The sequence below is a fragment of the Fringilla coelebs genome, assembly GCF_963513975.1.
Source record: "Fringilla coelebs genome assembly, chromosome: 32".
Taxonomy (NCBI): Eukaryota; Metazoa; Chordata; class Aves; order Passeriformes; family Fringillidae; genus Fringilla; species Fringilla coelebs.
Window position 1 is genome coordinate 196,163 of NC_140058.1, and position 13,931 is coordinate 210,093.

Consider the following 13,931-nt stretch of genomic DNA (forward strand, 5'->3'; position numbering starts at 1 on the left):
AAAAAACACCCAGAATCCCAAAAACACCCTGGGAACCCCAAAACACCCAGAACCCCAAAAAACACCCGGGGCGCCCCAAAAACACCCAGAACCCCCAAAAAACACCCGGGGACACGCCAAAATACACCCGGGGCACCCCAAAATACACCCAGAACCCCAAAACCACCTGGGAACCCCAAAAACACCTGAGAACCCCCAAAACACCGGGGGCACCCCAAAAACACCCAGAACCCCAAAAACACCCGGGGCACCTCAAAAACACCCGGGGCACCCCAAAAACACCTGGGAACCCCAAAAAACACCTGTGAAACCCCAAAAACACCCGGGAACCCCCAAAAAACACCCGGGGCACACAAAAAACACCCGGGGAACCCCAAAAACACCCAGAATCCCAAAAACACCCTGGGAACCCCAAAAAACACCCTGGGAACCCCAAAAACACTCAGAACCCCAAAAAACACCTGGGAACCCCCAAAAACACCCTGGGAACCCCAGAAACATCCAGAACCCCAAAAACACCTGGGGCACCCCAAAAAACACATGGGAATCCCCAAAACCCACCCAGAACCCCATCTGAGACACCCCTGAACCACCTGGGAACCCCAAAAAACACCTGGAGCACCCCAAAAAACACCCAGAACCCCCAAAATCCACCCCGAGACCCCAAAAAACCCACAGAACCCCATCTGGGACTCCCCAAAACCACCTGGGCACCTCAAAACCCCCCTGGACACCCCAAACTCCCCCCACACCTCCTGGGATCACCCCCCATTTCCCATTTGGGGTGATCTGGGCTGATTTGGGGGCTGATTTTGGGGGGATTTTGGGGGAATTTGGGGTGATCTGGGCTGATTTTGGGGGGGTGATTTTCAGGGGATTTTGGGGGGGATTTGGGGTGGATTTTTGAGCTGATTTTGGGGGATTTTGGGGGGGATTTAGGGCTATTTTTGGGGTGGATTTTGGGGATGGATTTGGGATGGATTTGGGATGATTTTGGGCTGATTTTTGGGGTGGATTTTGGGGGATTTTGGGGGGGATTTAGGGCTGATTTTGGGGTGGATTTGGGATGATTTGGGATGATTTTGGGGTGGATTTTGGGGTGACTTGGGCTGATTTTGGGGTGATTTGGGGCGTTTTGGTTGGATTTTGGGGTGGGTTTTGGGGCAATTTTGGGGGGGGATTTAGGGCTGGTTTTGGGGTATATTCTGGGGTGGATTTTGGGGTGATTTGGGGGATTTCAGGGTGGATTTGGGCTGATTTTGAGAGATTTTTGGGGTGACTTGGGCTGATTTGGGGGTGATTTGGGGTGATTTTGGGGGGATTTTGGGGTGATCTGGGCTGATTTTGGGGTGATTTTGGGCTGATCTTGGTGTGGATTTGGGCTGATTTTGGGGGGGATTTAGGGCTGATTTTGGGGGATTTTGGGGTGATTTTGGGGGGATTTAGTGCTATTTTTGGGGTGGATTTTGGGGTGATTTTGGGGTGGATTTGGGTGGATTTGGGCTGATTTTGGGCTGGTTTTTGGGGGTGACTTTGGGGGGATTTTGGGGTGGATTTTGGGCTGATTTGGGGGAATTTGGGGTGATTTGGGCTGATTTTAGGGTGGATTTGGGGTGACTTGAGCTGATTTTGGGGTGATTTGGGGCATTTTGGGTTGGATCTTGGAGTGGATTTTGGGGTAATTTTGGGGGGGATTTAGGGCTGGTTTTGGGGTATATTCTGGGGTGGATTTTGGGGTGATTTGGGTGGATTTGGGGGATTTCAGGGTGGATTTGGGCTGATTTTAAGATGGATTTTTGGGGTGACTTGGGCTGATTTTGGGGTGATCTGGGGGTGATTTGGGGGTGATTTTGGGCTGATCTTGGTGTGGATTCTGGGGTGGATTTTGGGGTGGATTTGGGGTGGATTTTGGGGTGGATTTGGGCTGATTTGGGGCTGATTTTGGGGTAATTTGGGGGTGGATTTAGGCTGATTTTGGGGTATATTCTGGGGTGTATTTTTGGGGTGGATTTTGGGCTGATTTGGGCTGATTTTGGGGTGGATTTGGAATGAAATTGGGCTGATTTGGGGCTGATTTGGGGTGCATTTGGGGGGGATTTTGGGCTGATTTTGGGGGATTTTAGGGTGGATTTTGGGCTGATTTTGGGGTGGATTTGGGCTGATTTTGGGCTGATTTTTGGGGTGGATTTTGGGGGGGATTTTGGGGTGGATTTGGGCTGATTTTTGGGCTGATTTTGGCTGATTTTGGGGTGGATTTTGGGCTGATTTGGGCTGATTTTGGGCTGACCCCCTCCTCTCCTCTCCCCGCAGTGGATGTACATCATCCCCATCGTGCTCTTCCTCATGATGTCCGGAGCCCCCGACGCTGGGGGGGGCGCAGGGGGGGGGCACGGGGGGCGGGGGCGGGGCGGGGGTCAGGTGAGACCCCCCCAAAATCACCCCCTGACCCCCCCAATGCGGGGGATGGGCAATAAAGCTGTGTGAGACCCCCAAATCCGGGTGGGACCCCAAAATCCGGGTGTGAACCCCAAAATCTGGGTGTGACCCCCCCCAAATCTGGGTGGGACCCCAAAATCCGGGTGAGACCCCCCCCCCCCCCAAAATCTGGGCGTGCCCTTCCCCCCAGTTTGGGGGTCCGGGGGGGGCCCCAAACCCTCGGCTCCGCCCTTGGGGGGGCCCCGGGCAGGAATTGGGGGAAAGGGGCGGGGCTTGCATGAACGGGCACGCCCTGTTATTCAAATAGGAGAGAAAACGCCCCTTTATGCAAATACAAGAGTAGTACATACATTAGAACCACGCCCCTTTATGCAAATGAAGAGCGATACCGTGAGTTGTAGCCACGCCCTTTTATGCAGATACAGAGACGTTCTGAGTTATAGCCACGCCCCTTTGTACACATAAATAGGCGGTGCTGTGCGCTACAGCCCCGCCCCTTTATGCAAACACAGTGGGTACCGTGTGTTATAGCCACGCCCATTTATGCAAACACAGTGGGTACCGTGTGTTATAGCCACGCCCGTTTATGCAAATGTAGAGGTGGTGCTGTGCGCTATAGCCCCGCCCCTTTATGCAAACATGGCGCTGTGCGCTGTAACCACGCCCCTTTATGCAAACACAGTCGGTACCGCGCGCTTTAGCCACGCCCCTTCCGCGACCCCGCGCGCGCTGCTGCCACGCCCCTCAACCCCGGGGGGCGGTTCCGCGTTGCCCCACGCTGATTGGCGGGGAGAAACACGTGGGCTTCGCGGTGACGTCAATTCCCGGAAGCAGCAGCGGCGCCGCTTGGCGGGTCCCGGGTCCCTCAGCGACCGCGAGCGCCGGGACCGGCCCGAGATCGGCCCGGGATCGCTCCGAGCGCCGGGATCGCCCCGAGAGCCGGGATCGCTCTGAGATCGGCCCGGGATCGCCCCGAGCGCCGGGATCGCACCGGGATTCTTCAGCTCTCCCCGGGATCCCTCAGCTCTCCCCGGGTCCCTCAGCCCGTCCCGGGTCCCTCAGCCTTCCCCGGGATCCCTCAGCCTTCCCCGGGATCCCTCAGCTCTCCCCGGGTCCCTCAGCCCGTCCCGGGTCCCTCAGCCTTCCCCGGGATCCCTCAGCTCTCCCCGGGTCCCTCAGCCCGTCCCGGGTCCCTCAGCTCTCCCCGGGATCCCTCAGCCGGCCGCGGGTCCCTCAGCCTTCCCCGGGATCCTCCAGCCTTCCCCGGGTCCCTCAGCTCTCCCCGGGTCCCTCAGCCCGTCCGGGTCCCTCAGCTCTCCCCGGGATCCCTCAGCCGGCCGCGGGTCCCTCAGCCCTCCCCGGGATCCTCCAGCCTTCCCCGGGTCCCTCAGCTCTCCCCGGGTCCCTCAGCCTGCCCCGCCGTCCCCGGGGGTCCCTCAGCTCTCCCCGGTCCCTCAGCTCTCCCCCGGTCCCTCAGCCCTCCCCGGTCCCTCCGCCGTCCCCGCCGTCCCCGCCGCGGTCCCGGATGGCGGAGGGCGGCCCGCGGCGGCTCCGGCCGTGGCTGCTGGCGCAGCTGCAGAGCGGGCGGTTCCCGGGCCTGCAGTGGGACGACGCGGCCCGGACGGCGCTGAGGATCCCCTGGGCCCACGGCGGGCGGAGCGGGGCCCGCGACGGGGCGGGGGGCGGCGCTCTGCAGGGTAGGGCGGGGCTACAGCCGGCGGGGGCGGGGCTACAGCCGGCGGGGGCGGGGCTACAGCCAGCGGGGGCGGGGCTACAGCCGGCGGGGGCGGGGCTATGCAGGGTAGGCGGGGCTACAGCCGGCGGGGGCGGGGGCTATGCATGGTAGGGCGGGGCTGGAGCCAGCGGGGGCCTGGCTGGAGCCAGCGGGGGCGGGGCTACAGCCAGAGGGGGCGGGGCTACAGCCGGGCGGGGGCGGGGCTATGCAGGGTAGGGCGGGGCTGGAGCCGGCGGGGGCGGGGCTGTGCAGGGTAGGGCGGGGCTACAGCCGGCGGGGGCGGGGCTGTGCAGGGTAGGGCGGGGCTACAGCCGGTGGGGGCGGGGCTCTGCGGGGTAGGGCGGGGCTACAGCCAGAGGGGGCGGGGCTAGAGCCAGCGGGGGCGGGGCTATGCAGGGTAGAGGCAGAGCTAGAGAGCAGGGGCGGGGCCATGCAGGCTACAAGAGGTCCTGGGCGGGGCTCTGCAGGGTAGAGGCGGGGCTAGAGCAACTGAGGGGCGGAGCTATGCAGCCTATGGGAGGTGCTGAGGCAGACTGGAGGCGGGACTATGCAGTGAGGGGCGGGGCTATGCAGAGTAAGGGGAGGGGCTAGGTAGATTGAGGGGCAGGGCCTGCTACAGGGTGGGGGCGGTGCTCTACATGGTAGGGGCGGGGCTGGGGGTGGTTCTGGGGGCGGGGCTCTGCAGGGCAGGGGCGGGGCTCTGCAGGGGAAGGGCAGGGGCGGGGCTATGCATAGTGCGGACGGTGCTCCAGAATGGAAGGGGCGGGGCCTGTAGTGCCAAGGGGAGGGGCTCTACAGGGGCTGGGGCGGGGTTGGGGGCGTGGCTATGCAGGAGCAGGAGCGAGGTCGGCTAGGTTACAGGTGGAGCTATGCAGAGGGGCGGGGCTCTGCAGGGTCAGGGGCGGAGCGAGCACAGTGAGGGGTGGGGCCAATAACGACGCTCTGTAATGCGAAGGGCGGGGCTAAGGGAGGAGGCTGGGCTTAAGCACGCCCCCTCGGGGGGACCGCCAGGTGGGGGCGGGGCCAGAAACGCTGAGGGGTGTGGCTTTGAGCACCGGGCGTGGCCGAGCGATGCAAAGTGCGAGTGGGTGGGGTGGAGACCGCGCTATGCAAATCAGGTGGGCGTGGCTGCGGGCGTGGCCCGACGCGGTTTCTCCCGGCAGGCGTGGGCGGAGTACAAGGGGCGGCTCCGGCCCGGGGACCCCCCCGACCCCGCGGGGTGGAAGACGCGGCTGCGCTGCGCCCTGGCCCGGAGCCCCGAGTTCCGCGCGCTGCCGGGGCGGGGCCGCTCGGACGGGCCCTGCCCCTACCGCGTGTACCGGGTGCTGCCCGCCCGCGGTGAGCCCCGGGAGCGGGGACGGGACCGGGGGGACGGGGAATGGGGGAGCGAGATTGGGGAGACACAGGAAATTGGTGAGGGGACGGAATATGGGGGGGACACACCGAAATGGGGACTGAATATGGGGGACAAACCGGAAATGGGGATTGAATATGGAGGACACACCGGAAATGGGGACTAAATATGGGTGAACACACCGGAAATGGGGATTTAATATGGGGACACACCGAAAATGAGGACTAAATATGGGGGGACACACCGGAAATGGGGGCTGAATATGGTGGACAAACCGGAAATGGGGACTGAATGTGGGGAGACACCGGAAATGGAGTTGGGGGACTAAATATGGAGGGAGGGGAATGGATGAGGGGGAGCCCCAAAATCAGGAGGGGCCCGAGTGGGGGAGGGCGTTGGGGCTGGGGGTGCCCCGATGGGGGGAACAAAGCGGGGGAGGGGCGCAGTGGGGCAGGGGGAGGGGCGCAGGGTCAGACCCGAGTTAACCATCTCAGTGCCGCCCCCAACAGAGTCCAAGCCCCCCAGGGGCCGGCAGAGCAAGAAGGAGGCGGGGCTGAGCCCCACGGAGGCCCTCCCACCGACCCCGCCCCCCGAGAGCCAGGAGGGGGCCCCGGATGAGGAAGAGCCCGGTGAGATGGGGGGGGAGGGTGGGGTATCCCTGGGGGCGGAGCAATGAGGCGTGGCACCTGCCTGACTCCACCCATTCAGCAGAGGCTCCGCCCCCGGAAGTGCTGCCCCTGCGCATCGAGGTGGAGAGCGCAGAGCCCCTCCCCCCTGCACAAGGTAAGCCACGCCCCCAAGCAGAGGAGCCGATCACAACCTGGCCACGCCCCCTGCCTATTACTGACCCTACACAGACTTGGCTCCTCCCCCAAATGCGGGCCACACCCCCAGCCCTGATCCACCATTTGCTGTCACTTCCCGAGCTTTGACTCCACCCCCCTTTGGCCCCGCCCCTGGCGCTGACCCCGCCCCTTTCCCGTCTCTCTGGCGCCCCCCCGCAGGGGAGGCGGCGCTGCTGCTGCGCCTGCGCCGAGGCCCCGCCCTGCTCTGGCAGGGGGCGCTGCCCCCCGGCGAGTACCTGCTGAGTCCTCCGGGCCGCCAGGGGGCGCCGCCGCCGCCGCTGCCGCGCCTGGTGCTGCCGCTGGGGGCGGGGCCGCGGCTGCTGCTCAGCAGCGCCCCCCGCGGGCTCTTCCTGCGCATGCGCCCCGGGGATGGCCCCGCCCCCGGCGCCGTCAGGGGCCCGCACGCGCCGCACGGGCCGCTCCAACCGGGGGCGCTGCTGCAGCCGTTCGACGCCAAACGCTTCCGGGAGGGTGAGAGCCGCTTCCGGGGGAGGGGAGGGCAACTTCCGGGGAGGGGAGGGCAACTTCCGGGGGAGGGGAGAAAGTTCCGGAAGGGGAAGAGTAATTTAAGAGGAGGGAGAGGAGCAACTTCCGGTGGAGGAGAGCAACTTCCGGGAGAGAGAGGGCGACTTCCGGGGATGCAAAGAGTGATTTCCGGGGAGGGAGGAAACTTCCGGGAGGGTGAGAGCCACTTCCGGGGGGAGGGGAAGGAACTTCCGGGGAGGGGAGGGCAACTTCCGGTGGAAGGGAAACAGTTTCCGGGAGGGGAAGAATAATTTGTGGGGAGGGAGAGAGCAACTTCCAGGGGAAGAACAGCAACTTCCGGTGGAGGAGAGCAACTTCCGGGAGAGAGAGGGCGACTTCCGGGGAGGGGAAGAGCGATTTCCGGGGGGGGGAAGAATTTTCTGGGGGGGTGAGAGCAGCTTCCGGGGGAGAAGAGCAAGAACTTCCGGGTGGGAAGAGGAACTTCCGGTAGACAGCCATTTTTGGGGGAGAGCAACTTCCGGGAGGGTGGGAGCGACTTCCGGGGGAGGGAGAGCGACTTCCGGTGAGGAGATACCAAAGTACGGGGCAGGGGGGACGGGCAAGGACCAAACCCCAGTGGTGGGGGGAGGGGCAGGGGGCGGGGCCGAACCTCAAACCCAGCAGGGGGCGCTCTTAAGCCCCGCCCCTTGTGCCCCTCCCCCTTGCTGACCCCGCCCCTCCCCCTCTCTCAGAGCTGGAGCAGCACCGGCTGGGCTCGGGCCCCTCCCCCCGCACCGCGTGACGCTGGAGCTCCGCCCCCCCGAGGAGGGGGAGGGGCTGCTGCTGGAGGTGGGGGAGGGGCGTCCCTAAGGGGGTTTGGGGGGGTCCTGGGGGGGTCCCTAAGGGAGGGTGGGGGGGTCCTGGGGGGGCTCGGGGGGGGCCCTAAGGCTGGCGGGGGGGGTCATGGTGGGGGAGGGGCCTCTGAGGGGCAGCTGGGGAGGGGCCCCGGGGGGGGTCCTGAGGGATTTTGGGGGGGTCCTGGGGGAGTCTCGAGGGGCGTTGGGGGATCCTGGGGGGGTTCCTGGGTGCTCTTGGGGGGGTCCTGGGGGGTCTTGAGGGTCCTGGGGGGGTCTTGAGGGATTCTGGGGGGTCCTGGGGGGGTTCCCGGGGGGCTCTTGGGAGGGTCCTGAGTGGTTTGGGGGAGTCCCGGGGGGTCCCCAAGGGATTCTGGGGGTCCCCGGAGGGTTTTGGGGGGCAGGGGGCGCCCCTGGGGGGGAGGGGACTGGGCAGGGGTCTCACGGCCGTCCCCTCCCCCCAGCTGGAACAGGCCTTTGCCCAGCGGCTCCTGGACACCCTGGGGACCCCCCCCGGGGCCCCCCAATAAAAACTGAACCTGGGGTCACCTCTCTGCCCCTCCCCCCACCCCCGGGGTCACCCGCACTGGGGGAGGGGCTGGGGGGAGACCCCAAAACCGGGGAGGGGGAGGGGACCCCCCCCCCAAACCGAAGGGGGAGGGGGACCTGAAAATCAGAGGTGGGGGGAGGGGGTCCCCAAACCAGAGTTGGGGAGGGGAGGGGCTCCCCAAAACCCGAGGGGGGAGGGGGGAGGGCAGCCAAGCCGTGTCCAAAGAGGTTTTTTTTTTTTTATTGGGGGGTGGGGGATGGGCGGGGGGGTGGGGGGAGGGGCGCCCCCGGGGGTCTCAGTCGTCCTTGAGCCCCCCGAAAACGGAGGCCGGGACCTGCCTCTGCTCCAGCTGCACCTCTGGGGGAGGGGAGAGAGGGGGGAGGAGTCAGGGGGCTGTGAGGGGGTGGGGCACTCACCCATCCCCCGCCAGGGCTGCCAGACCCCCCATGGACCCCCCCTTTTCATCCCCCACCCCCTCCCTATGTGCCCCTCCCCCAGTCCCGGTGTCCCCAATCCTGCTGCCCCTCCCCCCATAGCCCCTCCCCCATACTGTTGGGCTCCTCCCCCTCCCTGAGCCCCTCCCCCAGTCCCTTCCCCACACCCTTTGGCCCTCCCCCATCCCAATAGGCCCCTCCCCCATACAACCAGGGCCCTCCCCTCCCCTCCCCCAGCCTATGAGGCCCCTCCCCCATCCCATCCAGCCCTTCCTCTTGCCCCTCCCCCACCCATCAGGCCCCTCCCCCTACAATTGCCCCTCCCCCATCTACCAGGCCCCTCCCCCTCACCGTCGGGCTCCTCCCCCTCCCCTTGCCCCTCCCCCACCCATCAGGCCCCTCCCCCATCCCCCAGGCCCCTCCCCCTCACCATCGGGCTCCTCCCCCTCCCCTTGCCCCTCCCCCATCCCCCAGGCCCCTCCCCCTCACCATCAGGCTCCTCCCCCTCCCCTTGCCCCTCCCCCATCCACCAGGCCCCTCCCCCAGGCCCCTCCCCCTCACCGTCGGGCTCCTCCCCCTCCTCGTCCAGGTTGATCTCCTCGGGGTTCCCCTGCAGGGACAGGGGGGGCTCCGACCCCGCGGGGGCCTCGGCCCTGAACCCCCAATCAGAACAGAGAGACCCCAAAATCAGAACTGGGACCCCAAAATCAGAACAGAGACCCCAAAAACACCCAGAGACCCCAAAATCAGAACTGGGACCCCAAAATCAGAACAGGGACCCCAAATGACCTAGGGACCCCAAAATCCGAACAGGGACCCCAAAATCATCCAGAGACCCCAAAATCAGAACAGGGACCCCAAAATCAGAGCAGGGACCCCAAAATCAGAGCAGGGACCCCAAATCGGTACTGGGATCCCAAAATCAGAACAGGGACCCCAAAATCAGAACAGGGACCCCAAAATCAGAACAGGGCATCCAAAGCAGAACAGGGACCCCAAAATCACCCAGGGACCCCAAATGACCTAGGGACCCCCAAATCAGAACAGAGACCCCAAAATCAGAACTGGGACCCCAAATCGGTACTGGGATCCCAAAATCAGAACAGAGAGACCCCAAAATCAGAACAGGGACCCCAAAATCAGAACAGAGACCCCAAAATCAGAACAGAGACCCCAGAATCAGAACAGGGACCCCAAATCAGAACTAGAGACTCCGGATCACAAACAGGGACCCCAAAATCACCCAGGGACACCAAAATCAGAACAGGGACCCCGAAATCAGAACAGAGACCCCAAAATCAGAACAGGGACCCCAAAATCAGAGACAGAGAGCCCTGATCAGAGCCAGGACCCCAAAATCACCCAGGGACCCCAAATCAACACCAGAGACCCCGGATCACAAAGACGGACCCCAGAATCAGAAATAGGGCCCAAATCAGACACTGGGTCCCCAGATCAGAAAGAGAGACCCCAAAATCACCCAGAGAACCTCAAATCAGAAACGGGGACCCAAAGATCAGCACCAGGGACCCCAAATCAGAAATGGGGACCCCAGAATCACCCAGGGACCCCAAATCAGCCCCCAGGGATCCCCAGAATCAGCCAGGGAGTCCCAGATCAGAAACAGAGCCCCAGAATCGCCCCTGTACCCCAAATCAGCACCACCTAAGGACCCCAAAAATTACCTGGGGACCCCCCAAAATCACCCAGGGCCCCCAGATCAGCACCAGAGACAAAGAGGGACCCCAGAATCAGAGACAGAGACACCCCAAAATCAGAAATAGGGCCCAAATCAGACACTGGGACCCCAGATCGGAAAGAGACCCCAAAATCACCCAGAGAACCTCAAATCAGCACCAGGCACCCCAAAATCACCCAGAGACCCCAAATCAGCACTGGGGACCCCAAATCAACACCAGAGACCCCAGATGACAAACGGGCACCCCAAAATCAGAGACAGGGACCCCAAGATCAGCACTGGGGACCCCAAATCAGCACCACCCTGTGCCCCAAAGCAGAACCAGAGACCCCAAAATCCCCCTGCACCCCCAAATCAGCACCCCCCAAGGACCCCAAAAATCACCTGGGGACCCCCCAGAATCAACCAGAGACCCCAAATCAGCACCGGGACCCCCCAAAATAACCCAGAGACCCCAAATCAGCCCAGGACCCCCCAAAATAACCCAGAGACCCCCCAGAATCACCCAGGGATCCCAAATCAGCACCCACCATTCACAGGGGGGTTCGGGGGCACAGGGCGTGGCCAAGTGAGGTGGGTGTGGCTTGGGCAGGGTGGGTGTGGCAGTGGGCGTGGCAATGAGGTGGGTGTGGCTGGGCAGGGTGGGTGTGGCTGAGGTGGGTGTGGCCATGGCAGGATGACTGTGGCAATGGGTATAGGTGTGGCTGTGGGAGGGAGGGTGTGGCAGTGGGTGTGGCTGATGGGGGTGGGTGTGGCTGAGCAGGGGTAGACAGGGTGGGTGTAGCAGTGGGTGTGGCAGAGTAAGGTGGGTGTGGCAGTGGGTGTGGCAGGGTAAGGTGGGTGTGGCAGTGCAGAGTGGGTGTGGCAGTGGGTATAGCAGGATTGGGTGGGTGTGGCAGTGGGAGTGGCAGGGTTAGGTGGGTGTGGCAGGGTTGGGTGGATGTGTCAGTGCAGGGTGGGTGTGGCAGGGTTAGGTGGGTGTGGCAGTGGGAGTGGCAGGGTTAGGTGGGTGTGGCAGGGTTGGGTGGGTATGGCAGTGGGTGTGTCAGGGTTAGGTGGGTGTGGCAGTGGGTTTGGCAGAGTTAGGTGGGTGTGTCAGGGTTGGGTGGGTGTGGCAGTGGGTGTATGAGGATTGGGTGGGTGTGGCAGTGGGTGTGGCAGGGTTGGGTGGGTGTGTCAGTGGGTGTATCAGGGCTAGGTGGGCGGGGCAGTGCAGGGTGGGCGTGTCTCACCTGACGAACAGCACCTGCTGGGCAGGGCGGGGCGTGTCCCGCTGGGCCTCGGCCGCCAGCGCCTCGGCGCGCTGCTCCAGCAGCTTCATCTCGTCCAGGCCGCTCTGCCCCGGGGCCAGGTCCGACACTGCGGGGCCGGGGGTCAGGGGGCTCGGGACCCCCTGGGACACCCCTCACTGCACCCCAGGGACCCCCTGGGACCCCCCCCTGCACCCCAGGGACCCCCTGGGACCCCCCCCACTGCACCCCAGGGACACCTCTGGGACCCCCCCCTGCACCCCAGGGACCCCTCTGGGACCCCCCCCTGCACCCCAGGGACCCCCCTGGGACACCCCACTGCACCCCAGGGACCCCCGTGGGACACCCCCACTGCACCCCAGGGACCCCCCTGGGACACCCCACTGCACCCCAGGGACCCCCGTGGGACCCCCGTGGGACCCCCCCACTGCACCCCAGGGACCCCCGTGGGACACCCCCACTGCACCCCAGGGACCCCCCTGGATCCCCCACTGCACCCCAGGGACCCCTCTGGGACCCCCTCAGAGCCCCCGGGACCCCCCCCCTGCACCCCAGGGACCCCTCTGGGACCCCCTCACAGCCCCCAGACCCCCATCGTGACCCCTGAGATCCCCACAGCACCCCCAGGACACCCCCATGGCACCTCCAGGGCCCCCCAGGGATCCCCCCAAAGCCCCCCTGGCACCCCCACAGTACCTGGAACCCCCTCCCCTCCCCAGCCCCCCCAGGTGTTCCCATCCCCCCTCCTCGTTCTCCTCACCTGCGCTTCCCCCACTGTGGTTTGCCACCCCTCCCCCCTCACCTGTGCCCCTCCCACCATGGGCTCCTCCCTCACCTGTGCCCCTCCCTGTACTGTACCTGTACCCCTCTCACCTGTGCCCCTCTCACCTGTACCCCTCACCTGTGCCCCCCTCGGTGACCCTGTGGTGCCATACCTGTACCCCTCACCTGTACCCTCCCCATGCCCTCCTGTACCATACCTGTGCCCTCACCTGTGCCCCCTCCGTGCCCCCCCTTGCTATACCTGTGCCCCTCTCACCTGTGCTCCCCCGTGCTCCCACTGCCATACCTGTGCCCCCCAGTGCCACACCTGTGCCCACTATGGCCCCCAGTGCTGTACCTGTGCTGTACCTGTGCCCCTCTCACCTGTACCCTCCCCGTGCCCTCCTGTGCCATACCTGTGCCCCCCGTGCTGCTGTACCTGTGCTGTACCTACACCCCTCTCACCTGTGCCCCCTGTGCCCCCATGTCCCCAGTGGTGCCATACCTGTGCCCCCTGTGCCGTACCTGTACTACTCTCACCTGTGACCCCCTGTGCCCCCCAGTGCCGTACCTGTGCCCCCCATGCCCCCCACATGGGGCTGTACCTGTGCCCCTCTCACCTGTGCCCTCCCCGTGCCCCCCCTGGTGCCGTACCTGTGCAGTACCTGTGCCCCCCAGTGCCATACCTGTGCCGTACCTGTGCCTTCCCCGTGCCCCTCCCCCGGTGCCGTACCTGTGCCCCCCCTGGTGCCATACCTGTCCCGTACCTGTGCCCCCCCATGCCCCTGGTGGTGCCATACCTGTGCCCCCCGTGCCCCCCCCGGTGCCGTACCTGTGCCCCCTCCCGTGCCCCCCCCGGTGCCGTACCTGTGCCCCCCCCGGTGCCATACCTGTCCTGTACCTGTGCCCCCCCGTGCCCCCCCCGGTGCCGTACCTGTGCCCCCCCCGGTGCCGTACCTGTGCCCTCCCCGTGCCCCCCGGTGCCGTACCTGTGCCCCCCCCGGTGCCGTACCTGTCCCGTACCTGTGCCCCACCTGGTGCTGTACCTGTGCCCCCCGTGCCCCCCCGGTGCTGTACCTGTGCCCTCCTCGTGCCCCCTGGTGCCATACCTGTGCTGTACCTGTGCCCCCCCCGGTGCCGTACCTGTGCCCTCACCGTGCCCCCCCGGTGCCGTACCTGTCCCGTACCTGTGCCCCCCCGTGCCCCCCCCCGGTGCCGTACCTGTGCCCCCCCCGTGCCCCTCCCCGGTGCTGTACCTGTGCCCCCCCTGGAGCCATACCTGTCCCGTACCTGTGCCCCCCCGTGCCCCCCCCCGTGCCGTACCTGTGCTCCCCCCGGTGCCGTACCTGTCCTGTACCTGTGCCCCCCCCGGTGCCGTACCTGTGCCCCCCCCTGTGCCCCCCCTGGTGCCGTACCTGTGCCCCCCCCCGTGCCGTACCTGTGCTCCCCCCGGTGCCGTACCTGTCCCGTACCTGTGCCCCCCCCCCGGTGCCGTACCTGGTGCCCCCCCCGGTGCCGTACCTGTGCCCCCCCCCTGGTGCCGTACC

The 13,931-nt window shown here is 65.3% G+C and overlaps 3 protein-coding genes across 4 annotated transcripts in view; 2 read left to right on the forward strand and 1 right to left on the reverse strand.

Annotated features, from left to right (window-relative positions):
* The window catches only part of LOC311164383 (uncharacterized protein), a gene marked incomplete at both ends in the record, with an annotated part of 8,073 nt that extends 4,683 nt beyond the window's left edge, over positions 1-3,390 (forward strand). Inside the window, one exon of the mRNA XM_084223822.1 lies at positions 3,011-3,390. Coding sequence (XP_084079948.1) covers positions 3,011-3,390 — 380 coding nt within the window. The remainder of the gene's footprint in view (positions 1-3,010) is intronic.
* Positions 3,391-3,961: 571 nt separating this feature from the next.
* On the forward strand, positions 3,962-8,233 carry LOC311164384 (uncharacterized protein; the record flags this gene model as incomplete). Its single annotated transcript, XM_084223823.1, has 7 exons — positions 3,962-4,278; positions 5,127-5,509; positions 6,035-6,154; positions 6,234-6,308; positions 6,530-6,841; positions 7,588-7,684; positions 8,154-8,233. The coding sequence occupies 6 exons, from the start codon at positions 3,962-3,964 to the stop codon at positions 7,635-7,637; spliced, it is 1,257 nt and encodes a 418-aa protein (XP_084079949.1). The 3' UTR covers positions 7,638-7,684; positions 8,154-8,233.
* Positions 8,234-8,451: 218 nt separating this feature from the next.
* XAB2 (XPA binding protein 2) overlaps positions 8,452-13,931 on the reverse strand; it is a 46,509-nt gene continuing 41,029 nt past the window's right edge. For both annotated transcript variants that reach the window (XM_084223938.1, XM_084223937.1), the window contains 3 exons: positions 11,605-11,731; positions 9,235-9,326; positions 8,452-8,596 (listed from right to left, as the gene is read on the reverse strand). In XM_084223938.1, coding sequence (XP_084080064.1) covers positions 8,535-8,596; positions 9,235-9,326; positions 11,605-11,731 — 281 coding nt within the window. In that variant the 3' untranslated portion in view covers positions 8,452-8,534. The remainder of the gene's footprint in view (positions 8,597-9,234; positions 9,327-11,604; positions 11,732-13,931) is intronic.